General features: G+C 32.6%; 2 protein-coding genes across 3 annotated transcripts in view; one reads left to right on the forward strand and one right to left on the reverse strand.

The window, feature by feature from the left end:
• Positions 1 to 7571, forward strand: part of LOC119574448 (acyl-coenzyme A thioesterase 13-like) — a 10282-nt gene extending 2711 nt beyond the window's left edge. Inside the window, exons 2-3 of the mRNA XM_037921675.1 lie at positions 5479 to 5663; positions 7130 to 7571. Coding sequence (XP_037777603.1) covers positions 5479 to 5663; positions 7130 to 7283 — 339 coding nt within the window. The 3' untranslated portion in view covers positions 7284 to 7571. The remainder of the gene's footprint in view (positions 1 to 5478; positions 5664 to 7129) is intronic.
• Positions 7572 to 9095: 1524 nt separating this feature from the next.
• Positions 9096 to 11160, reverse strand: LOC119574449. 2 transcript variants are annotated; one of them, XM_037921676.1, is made up of 4 exons: positions 10967 to 11160; positions 9816 to 9917; positions 9529 to 9632; positions 9096 to 9386 (listed from the first exon to the last, which is right to left on the reverse strand). In XM_037921676.1, exons 2-4 carry the CDS (start codon positions 9906 to 9908, stop codon positions 9191 to 9193), a joined length of 393 nt encoding a protein of 130 aa, XP_037777604.1. In that variant the 5' UTR covers positions 9909 to 9917; positions 10967 to 11160; the 3' UTR covers positions 9096 to 9190. The 2 variants fall into 2 exon arrangements, with proteins under 2 accessions (XP_037777604.1, XP_037777605.1); XM_037921677.1 differs by lacking the exon at positions 10967 to 11160 and adding an exon at positions 10310 to 10479.
• Between the last annotated feature and the right edge of the window lie 739 nt (positions 11161 to 11899).

Here is an 11899-nt window from a genome sequence, read left to right on the forward strand (position 1 = left end):
TTTTCCTAGGCATGATGTCCTACTTATAAATCTGTAGGATTCTGTGTCCTTTGGGTTTTATTAATTTAATTTTAGTATTGGATTGACTAAGGCATTTTTTTGTTCTTTTGGGTACTGTCCTTTAGACCAGTAATCATTTATGATTCTTTGTATATTTTGGGTTAAGTTCATGGGAGCCTGTTTGTAAAATTCGTACGTTATTTCATCAGGGCCGTATGCTTTCTTGTTTTTGGCATTTGCTATGGCATTTTTTACTTCTTCTATTGTTATTTTGTTACTAAGTTCTTCAGTATCTGGGAGGTTTAGTAATGCCTCTCTTTCATTTTTTGTTAATAATAGTTTGGGTTTTTTTTTAATAGTTTTTTTAAATTCTTCTTTAAATAAGTTTAGCTTTGATGTTGTGTCTGATATTGGTGTATCATTATGTATGATTGGATATTCAATTATTGATTTTTTCCCAGTAAAACTTTTTATAAAGTTCCATACTTTTTTTGAAGATGTTTTAAAGTCTATCGTGTTACAAAAATTTTCCCAGGATTTTCTTTTTTCTTTATTTATTGTTTGTCTAGCTATTGCTAATTGTTTTTATAGTTAAAGAGGTTTTCTTGACTGGGTCTTTTCCTCCATTTGTTATATGCTCTGTTTCTTTGTTTTATTACATCATTGCAAACTGAGTTCCACCATGGTTTATTTGGTTTGTTAATTCCATAGTCATTTTTGAAGAGGAAATATTTTGTTCCTATGTTATGTAGTAAGTTGGTTAATTCTTCAAAAGTTTTTATGTTTTCAATATCTTTTCTTTCTATCTCTTTTTGGTATTTTTTCCACCCTTCTTCTATGAATTTCCATTTCTTTTCTTTAGATTGTGTTTTTTTTGGAAGGTTATCTTTTATGATAATTGGTAGGTGGTCACTGCCTACGTTGTATCCTGTCTCTACCTCTAAGTGACTTAATGTTGGTGAGGCTAAGATTAGGTCAATAGTGCTTCCTTTTCCATTATTGGGGTCTACTCTTGTAGTTTGACCTGGGGGTGTTAATAATATTAGGTTTATTTGACTGATGAAATCAATATGTTTTTACCTGTGATATTTGTTAATCTTTGATTTAAATTTGGGTTCCAATATGCGTGATGTGCATTAAAATCTCCCATTATTAATTTTGGTTCATCTATTTGGTCTATATAGTATTCTAGTATTTCCCTACTTATATTATTACATGGGTTGTAAAAAAGAAGTATATTAAGCCATTTATTTCTGTAATTAATTTTTATTCCCAGTACTTCTATTTTTTTTATGAAACGGTCTCTTAGATTTATTGGTTTGTATTGTAGTTCCTTTTTTATACAAAATGCTAATCCCCCTCCAATTTGTTCTTTTCTGTCTTTTCTAATTATTTCATAATCTTTTAAGTCAAAATTGTCTTTTTCTTTTAACCAGGTCTCACAGAATCCTATTAAATCTGGTTGCTCTTTATATGTCAAGTATTCTAAATCTGTTTTTTGTTCAGTACTGACCTGATATTACAGAGAATTTTTTTATTCATTTAAATATTTCATTATTTCTTTGATAATTGGTGTTACTTCATTTATTGTTTCTGTTATAATTTCTATCATTGTTTTTTTAGAGTTCATGTTGATTATTATATTTGATATTACATTAATTATATTCTTTATTGTTGTCATCCACGAAAAGTCTTTATCTTTATTTAGTTGGGTATCTTTTTGTGTTTTATAGATCCTTGTTGGAGTTACATCTCTTAGTATGGTTGCCTCGCCTCTTTGGTCTTTGTGAATTTTATCATATTTGGGGTTCGTTGGGGTTCTTTGCCCTAATGTTATGTTCTGGGATTGACTTAAGGTCTGGGCATATGATTGTGTTGTTGTGAGTTCTGTTGTTTGCATATTTTCATGTTCTGTTGTTTGTATATTTGGATGTTCTGTGTTTGTATGTTTGGATGTTCTGTTGTTTGTAGGTTTGGATGTTCTGTTGTTTGTATGTTTGTGTATTTCTTTGTTTGTTGGGTGTTTGAGTGATTTGTGTTTTGGATGTTTGTTGAGTTTTGTGCAAGGGCTCTAAGATTTAAAGTTTCTTCTTTCTGGAGAGGCTTTAACTCTTGAAACTTTTTTTTTGATTTCTAAATCATTAGGTGTTATATTTTTTGTGTTTATGTTTTGGGCCTCTCTATGTATTCTGCATGAGTTTGTATTTGGTGGTGATCCCCATGACAATAAAAGCAGTAGTCTTTGTTAGGGCAGTCTTTAAAGTTGTGATTAAATTGACTGCATTTACTGCATCTTTGTTTATTTTTACATGTCATGATCCCATGTCCATACATCAGACACCTGAAACATTTTGGTATAGGAAAAGTGTATTGATGGACTGAGTAAGATGTATGCCCTATTGCTACCTTCTCTGGTAGTTTGCCTTTAAAGATCAATCTTAGGGACTTAGTTGGAATCCACTTATTTTCATTTTCTTTGTCTCTGTTGCTCTTTTTGATTCTTGATACTTCTATTATCTCAGTGTATTTCACCTATTATTCTTATTTTCTCTGTTATGTCTTCTGGGGTTAGGTCTATTTCCACTGGGAAGATTGTGCCATATGAGCATCCTATGTTTTTGCTTGATGCCGGCTGTTTGCATTTGATTTCCCAGTCTCCCAGTTTTTTTTATTTGGTTTAAAGGTCTTAATTTGGAGATATCATGTACCTCAAACCTTATGGCTTTCCCTGTTCCTAAGACTCTGAGGGAATCTTCAATTATATATTTTTGGAAATCTGATTTGTTTAGTGCATTTGTCAGTTTTATGGGATTGTTAAAATTTGAGGCTTCAGATTGATCACTTAAATTAATAAGGACTACATTTTGATTTTCTTGCCTGTGCATTGGTGTGTTATCAGTTGTGGTCGGGTTGGGATCCGTGGAGTTTCTGCCGGTTTCGTTTTTCCGGGGATGTTTGGGGTGCGGGTCTTCCTCGCTGTCACTAGTCTCTCGTGGTCTTCTGTTCGATTGAGAATCGTAGTTCATATCACTTATGCCAGGGTATTCTCCTGGATCTGGATTGAGTATTGTGTCCATTAAATTATATTATGTACACTGCACTCAAGAAAGTTGCAAGCACCGGTAGATGTTTACTCTATCAAGGTACAAACCGTTCTCTACCAGATTCTTTTCTTTGGTAATGATGTTTGCTTTGATTGATCATTATTTTGTTATGTATTTGTAGGCGAATGTCAGTCTATGGTATGGATATATATAGGCTTGTTAGGGAACTAATTCATGGAAAGGTCGTATCAGTGAATGTGATGCATATAGAGAACACATAAAACATCACAATTGCTTATGCAAAATACACCTATAATGAATCAAACAATACCTGTGGCCCATGTTTCTTCAGCATTTGGGTTAAAAGCCAAACACCTGTGTTTGGCTCTACCTCTGCCAGGAATTAACATTTACACCATGGATACACTAATGTAGGGCAAATTGAAGATGATATTCTTGTAGAGGACTAAAAGTTGCAGTCATGGGTACAAGAAGTAATCTGCAGATATGAATATCAGCAATACAAATAAAAGAAAAAGTTCACAGAAACTGCAGTTCATGGTAGTGCTCCTGAGTTTCAGCTCTATCTCACGGTGCATACTGAGACAAGACAGTGTCTCCCAGGGGTTGTTGGAGCAGAGCCCCCCCCATCAGCACTCCCTTCAGGCAGTGCCTGAAGGGTATTCCCAGTCACAGCAACTTAGATTGTAAAATAAATTTTGTGATGTGGAGTTAGGGACTTAGCCTCTGATAAATGTGTTCATACTGTAAAGAATTACCCTGCCAGGTATTTGTGGGGAAGATAAAGCATCATGAATTCTGTCAGAAAAGGAGCCAGTCCATTCCCTGTTTTCTGGAATGTATGACCTGAAGGTTTGCTGACCTTTACCAGAGGTTGTGGCCATCATGGAACTCATTGTTTCAGTGATCCTAGATTCAGGAATTACTAGTTTGGTTGATTATTGAAATTTAGATACCCTTATTTTCCAAATATAGTAAATGCTGGGAGTTTGTTAGGCATTGTCTACATAATACTAACTTATGCTCACCTTTTCTTTTAATAAATTCCAAGTATCATAGAATCATATTTACTGTAGAATCTACAGTAAACAAAGATGATTTATGCAGAAAATGTTAGCCAATAACCCAATCATAAGCTGGAGATGTCAATGGTTGGCCTTTTTTTCACACAGTAAATTGGCTTTGCTCAGTGTTGACTTTTTTCATTGTTTGACTCTTATTTATGATAACATTAAGCTGAAATATAGAGAAAGAAATAAGTAGTATAAAGAACACAGAATAACACTTACAAAAAATAAAGTTTGTGCTAATAAAGATAAGCCGCCATATATCAAAGTCAAGGTCTGTGTGTGTACTGGCAGTGGTCAACAAACCTCTTTATTCTGATGAGTTTGTGCTTGAAGAACTTGCTAACAGTTTACTGCAGAATCTATATGTTGACCTTTACTAAAGCTTGAAGCACAGTATATGCACTATTGTTTGATGCCATTGCATTGTTAATGACTGCCCATTGTTTTTGTGTGAAATGTAATCTCATTCTTACAAGATGGAGAAATTCATATCATTGCTGTTGCCAAGGTTACTGTCCAATATTCCAAAAAAATTGGAATTAGACACTTACTCATCTCGTTTACATATAATGTATTGGTAACATTTAAAAGATTGTCATAAATTGCAAATCATAAAGAATTAATTTAGATATGCAAGTAATGTACTTCTATGCTAGATAATAATTATCAGAGGTGTTAGTATTTTATTTGGAACAGAGTTCTTTTCTTTTCATGATCAGCAAGTCCTTAAAGCACCTATTTGACTGCCATGACTAAATTTCATATAACATCAGCATGTTTGGCTTAAGGAATAATCTTATAGGATATGAAATTTGAGTTATTGTAGTTTTTCATTTTCAATTTCAGTTTACTGAATTAATAATAATTGGCCTCTCATATTTTGAGGCATCTAAAATAAGTACCTGCAGATAAGAATGTAACTTTTTTTTCCTTATTATTCAAAAGGAAGGTGAATTTATTTTTAATTATGTTAACAGTATGTCAGACTTAATTTCACAAGAAGCTTTGTTGTATTATTTTAAAATGAATTCAGCCATATAATATAGGAATTTTTATTTAACTTTCATAGAAATATTATAAAAAGATACAATGAGTACAGTCTGGTTGCATAGGTTGATAGAGAGAGTGAGTGAGTGAGTGCATGTGTGTAAAACACCTAACTGGTGTCCGTTTTCACACTCTTCCAATAAATACCAAAGAAAGTGCTGGTAATTGTTAATATATTTGCAGTTGAAATATTTAGAATGAATTAGTAGTTTGTAATAGCATAGCTTATGCTAGCCAGTGACCATTTTCAGTGCGAGTCATAATCACTAATATCTCCTGTATTTTTCTTTCATTAGCTGCGTGTTGTGGCAGGTGGCAATGGTAAATGTGTTGCAGAAATGACTGTGGAGAAAGAACATGAAAATCGTGGAGGCACTCTGCATGGGGGACTCACAGCCACATTAATTGATGTTGTATCAACAATGGCACTAATGACAACAGAAAAAGCTGTCCCTGGGGTGTCAGTAAACATAAATGTTTCGTAAGTAATGTTTTACTATTTTTGTAATTAGTGTATGGTATTGTCAGTATTTTTATATATATAAGTTCTTGTAGAGTCTATATATAGCAACATTTAATTTAGTAGTATGGCATGTACAGTAGTGTGTTCCTTATTTTAAGAAAATGAGCATTCTAGTATTCAGTTCTTTAACATTCTAAGTATATATCCATAGGTTCTTAAGACTTAGAGACATTCTAAAATGCCACTAGTGACTTCAATATTACTTTTTCTTTGTAAATCTTAATGATCAATCAAAAGCCAGTAGACAGTGGAATGGAAAGCCTGTTTTAATAGGCTGGCAAAGCTATTTAGAGCTGTAACAGGATGCACCTTTTGCACTAGCCAGTAACCTAAAGAAAACTTTCATAAAATTAGTATGACATGAAATATAATTTTAAAGAAACTTTATTTGCAGCATTTATTGATTTTCAAATTTGGAATGTGTTATGTATAAATAACAGATTAAAAATTCCATAGTTGTATGATGGTTATTTATTCATTTTATCATATTAAATGCCACATATATGTGTTGTAATGAAGTGCTTTATAAATTGATAGTGAAATCAGTAGGATTATTTCTTGGTCTCATACTTGGTTTGTGTAATAAATTAATTGCTAATTAAATCACTCTCAGTATACTCATACTAGGTATAGTGAAACATGAGACAACTATTTCAAAATCCTCCATACTGTCAGCATGGTAAAATGTTTTGCCGTTCAAAACACTCTCAGTTTAGAAGATATATATACTCTACTGTGAAAATTGGTAAAGTGCTATTGTGTTAATACTATGGTAGAACAACCCACAATATTCAAATGAGGTTTATTGAAAAGTAAGACAACAGTTTTAAAATCGTTCTTTCACCTTCAGGTCGTGAAGATGAAATCCAGGAGGATTTTGAAACTGTTATCTACTTTTCATTAAATCGTGTTTGTGCATTGTAGGGATTTTCCACCTTGCTGTACTGTATGCTAGTGTCAAAGTTTGCATTTATTGGTTCAAAATACTTATTGATTTACAGATTCAGCTTAACAAAATTAGTTTCAGTGCTTTAAAATGACAAAGAGTATGAACTTCCAGTTGAAAGTGTTCAGTATTTTAGACACAGGTATTTTACCAAATCTGATTTTGTTCAAGTTCAAGGAGAGGCTTTGCTTTCTTATTATTTTTTGTGTGTGTGTGTGTGTGTGTGTGTGTGTGTGTGTGTGTGTGTGTGTGTGTGTGTGTGTGTGTGTGTGTGTGTGTGTGTGTGTGTGTGTGTGTGTGTGTGTGTGTGTGTGTGAAATGCTAGTTTAAGTGAAATGACAATTAGTGAAAATACAAAATCTAAGAACTGTACAGTACTATCAGTGTATTAAAAGTTTTTACATTATATGTATATATTCTTTTTCTGCTTTGACATAAGGGAAAGCATGCCATTAATATCAAATTACTCTTTTTCAAGATACATGAAAGCAGCAACATCGGGACAAGAAATTGTCATCAATGCAGAAACTCTCAGAGTTGGAAGAAATTTAGCTTTCTTATCTGTAGATATAACTAACAAGGAGTCAGGTGCTCTCATTGCCCAGGGGAGCCACACTAAATACATTGGATAAAGACAAACTTTTATATGCAAGATGTCAATATATATTTTGTTGTAGTATACAGTATAGTTTATTAACAAAAGTAATTTATAGTAATGATATCAAGGGAGGAGAGTTATTAATAGAGATGCCTTATAATAATGATATAGCCAGTGTCAGAGCACGCAGTTATAAATATTGAATTTTAGCATATAGCATAATAAGTGTTTTGTATAATTTGTTATTAGTTTTCATATTGTACATGTTAAACTTTTCTTACCTCATACAAATGTAAGGTGTAAATAAAAATTGTAACTTGAACCATTTTATTTACCACATTTCTATGTTTACACCATTATTGTGATATATAAATAAAAGAAAACAAGCCCATATCTACATGGCAGGGAAATAGCTACTAAAATATATATTATAATAAATTATTAGATGTTCTCAGACTTCTGCAATCTTTAAATTTTGCTCAAAGCATTCTTGTATTTCCACCTGTTTAAAAATTAAATCTAGGAGTGCATGTATACATACACTGTACAATGTAGTGTCTTATTATCATGGTAACCACAATCCTCAAAAGGACTTAGTTACCAATGAGTCAGCCTACCTGACCTTAACTCATCACCCTATTCCCTGAATTTACTACAATTGGTACTATAAATAATACTACAACTATTAAGATAATACCTCTAACTTGATACTGCTGGGCATGGCATGGCATTTATGCACATACTATGCACACACCAAGTTCAATTTATTAACTTGATTTCCACACATTGCTCTACAATTGCTTACTCACCCTTTTCCTCAATTTGTGGTAATATTTTATTTAATATTGCTGTTAGTATTACAATATTGATTTTATGTGTAAAAAGAAGTACAACTTAATGATGGGGAAAATCAGGTGAGGGTACATAGACTACTAACTCCTTGGTGGCTGAGCACTTGAGGAGCCATTTCTGTGTACTGTAGATACATTTCCCAAAACAATACTACAGTGAACATCATATTTTTTGGCAGTATTAGGTTCATAATGACAATACTAATAGAGCAAAAAACTTCTGCTCCAAACATTAGATGATGGCCTATTAAACCCATGTCACTGGAAAATTGAAGTGTTCTCTGCAGTATTGTTTTGTGTGAAATATTTGCAAATGGATGATTCCTTAAGTGCTTAGCCACAATAGTGTCAATAAGTAGACCTTGTAAACTCGCCTAATTTCACCTTTCCTTGAGTTCTGGGGAAATATTTTACGAATGCTATCATTATCAAGGCTGTTATTATAATGTTATTGACACAAGAAAAAATTCTGAAAATCAAGGAAAAGGGTAAATTGGTGAGATAAATTGTGCTAGTAACTGACTCATTGCTAAGTAATTGTGGAGTCATCTATGTGAAAAGATAATAAACTAAACTTGCAGTGGGCTAGGCATGTACATACCATCCCTAGTAGAACCAGGTTTATCATTATTAACTCCTTGAAAACTAAGCATTTATAAATAATCTATTTAAAAATAAAATGAGTAAATAAAACCACAGTGGACAGTGCATGTACCTAGAGCTAATGGGTCAAGTATTAGTAGTTTTAATAACAATAGTTAGTTCTAACATGCACCTGAAATTGTTGGATAGTTTTCAACAACAACACACATGTGTCAACAATATATCTAAAAAAAATTTTTTTTTTACTTGGTTAAACAAAGAAATTTCCCAATGACTGTCAGGTGAAGTGTCCTTATCTTTGGTTATCCTTTTTCTTTTATTCCATAATGAAACTGGGGAAACACTTAATGGGGTTCATATGTATTTTCAACTAAAGGTATAGAGAAACATAGTGGATCTCATCTATTTTATTGTAAGAATTTGTCACGTATAAGTATAAAAAGTGTTTTTACTTAGACATTTTACAAAATTACAAATGGCCCCTCCTTTATTTATTTTTCTTAGAGTTCCCTGCTGACTTTTCTTCTCTCTGAGGCCAAATAAGGAAACGGAGAGAAAAAATTCCCATAAACAGAGTTTGTATCATCCAATAGCATGTAACACCTGAATCTAGCTTCAACCTTTGGCAATAGTAGAGAGCTAATATAGACTCGAAAGCATGGATGGCAACTGTAGACAGAGTCCTGGAAAAAAAAAAGAGAAAAATATGAGAAAATACTTATCACAGCTTCCTGGTATGTTAAATATAAGATCCTCTAATCAAAAAAACATATATTCACTAAGCAGCCTAAACTCGACTACAAGAAATAATTCTGCAGAACATACAACTGCTTCATAAGGTCGTTATTTTCTGTGCCGACCCATGCAATAAACTCTGCAACTCGACCAAAGAACACTGGGGAGACTCCTTTAGGATCTAGCCAAGCCATCTGTTTAAAAAAATAATAAATAATACAACAAAAATACGCATCTGTACATGGAAATAAGGTGCCTAACAATAAATATGTATTTTTATGCACATACTTACACTTACACAAACCAGTAACATAACAGCATCAATAAAAATATATTTTATCTAACATATTCTAAATTAAATGAGTAATTGCACTGACCACCATGAGGTACATTGCAGCTCCAACCATGGCTATGATGAGCGGGTTGACAAGCTTGAAGTAAGACGACGACAATTTCTTGTACTTTCCCATTTTTCCGGTCTGAAGAATATAAAAAATATAGATGAGGATAGAATAATAATAATAATAATTAAACCACAGTAATAACGACATAGTACAGGTTTCATATGAATATACATATAAATTAGATACAAAAACTAATATAGGAATTAGTTAAATTTGTGCTATTTCTATCTTGCACTTCACTATCAGGAAAAAAAAGCATATGAATATGATATTTGTAATATTACTATTAAGAGTGAATACACTGAAATTAACTAATGAACTAGTGGAAGTTTAAAAAACAGTTAGCAAATGTTTAGATTGTGACTGCATGAAGGTGGAGAAAACCGGTGGTATTGGACCTAAAGAAAATAACACTATTTGATATAAAAAAAAAATAAGTAGCAGAAAATTAAGGCCACAACAGTTACACTTTGGCAAAGGCAGCTGAAATTTTGTCATGTATATTCTGACAAGATTGAGACTGTTGATTGCCCCTGGTGCTTTATAATGACTTAGTCCATGATATTAATGAATATGTTTAGGGGAGGTTTCTTTGCCACTGCCAGAGTGTGAGCTTCAAGACCCACTGCTTTGCTTTGAGTGATTTTCTGAAGAAAAAATATCATAATCAATACTTTGCATTCAAGTTTGATTTCTTTTTCATATTCGTTATTAAATATAAGAGATCTCACTAGCTGCATAGTATTTTTTGGTACTATTCCGGTTTTTCATGCTAAAATTGGCCTATAATAAGTAACTGCTCTGGGTCACTATGTTTTAAGAGTTAAAAGGTTCTGTTTGATTTCTGCCGAAGTTACTGAACAATGAACTTTTAAATTTCGCTTTAATGTACGCCTAACAGGCAATCGTACGTCTTTCGTCTATTGATCTGATTTTGTACAAACGAAAAATCAATTTTGAAATTCGCTGTTGGTGGGTGTTGTTTATAAATGCAACAGATGTAAGTAAATGGTTAAGTTATGACAAATATTACTTGAAAAAGAATCATGAACACTTCACAACACGATATTAATCGGCGGAAAGAAATTTATATCGAAAAGTGCTAAACAAATGCCAATTATTACCACTGCTTCCACTATCTTGCCTCCTCGTAAGTAATGCTGCACTGAGGATCTTGCTGAACACCTTAACCACGGAGAAGGTGACTGGTCATGGTAGAGATATCTTGGATGATTCTAAGATATCACGAGAAAACGCCGACCTTGAGTGGTTGCCTTCAAGACGACGCCGAATCGAGACGTCAGTGTGGAAAATAAACGATGAAAAAATAAATAATTGGCAACTCTACTTTTGCGGATTTTAAAGATTTTATTGTTATTAATTAGTATGAAGTGAGATTTTAATAGTTATTTAAGGGTGGTTATGTATAAGTAGAAGTTTCAGTAGGATCCGTTAATTGGAGGTATTTTTGTTTTTCTTTGTGAAAAGGGCAGTGGTAACTGATGATGCTAAGAATAGTTGCCTTATATCTAATGTGAAGGAATATCGCCATGTTTTAATAAATGTTATAGTAACGATATGCTAAGTATTACCATAAAGAACGGTTTAGTTTTGTTAATTTTTCTTAATTCAACCCTGCCTTTCATACATTACCCCGCAAATTTTCGCAAAACCACGAAATTGACTGGCAACTTGTGATGCTGATCAGCTGATGCTGAGTTTTGAGGAATCCGGGAAGGAGTGGCTCATGACTTTTCAAAATTAAACTTGTTCCGCTTCAGAAAAAAAATCGCAAAATAAAACAGACTACGCTTCATAAAAAAGACGAATAGATAATGATAAGAAGAGTGAACAAAGTATCGTATACCCTGAATAGTCAGAAAATTTAGCGCAATACCTTTGCACAAAATTCATAATAGGTGTCGTTTTAACATGTCATGATTACTTTCTTGCTTTTATCATTATTGTTTATAATATTAATATGATTAGTAGGATTATTATCATCATCTTTATAAGCTAATGATATTTTATTATTATCATTATCAATATTAATATTA

Source organism: Penaeus monodon, chromosome 6, assembly GCF_015228065.2.
Source record: "Penaeus monodon isolate SGIC_2016 chromosome 6, NSTDA_Pmon_1, whole genome shotgun sequence".
Taxonomy (NCBI): Eukaryota; Metazoa; Arthropoda; class Malacostraca; order Decapoda; family Penaeidae; genus Penaeus; species Penaeus monodon.

Excerpts from the sequence above, each read along its gene's own strand:
- LOC119574449 (XM_037921676.1), bottom strand. The coding sequence starts at position 9,908 with ATGGGAAAGTACAAGAAATTGTCGTCGTCTTACTTCAAGCTTGTCAAC. Across the intron at positions 9,633-9,815 it reads CTGCAATGTACCTCATGGTG|ATGGCTTGGCTAGATCCTAA; the intron begins GTCAGTGCAATT and ends TTTTTTAAACAG. Across the intron at positions 9,387-9,528 it reads AACGACCTTATGAAGCAGTT|GACTCTGTCTACAGTTGCCA; the intron begins GTATGTTCTGCA and ends TTTTTTTTCCAG.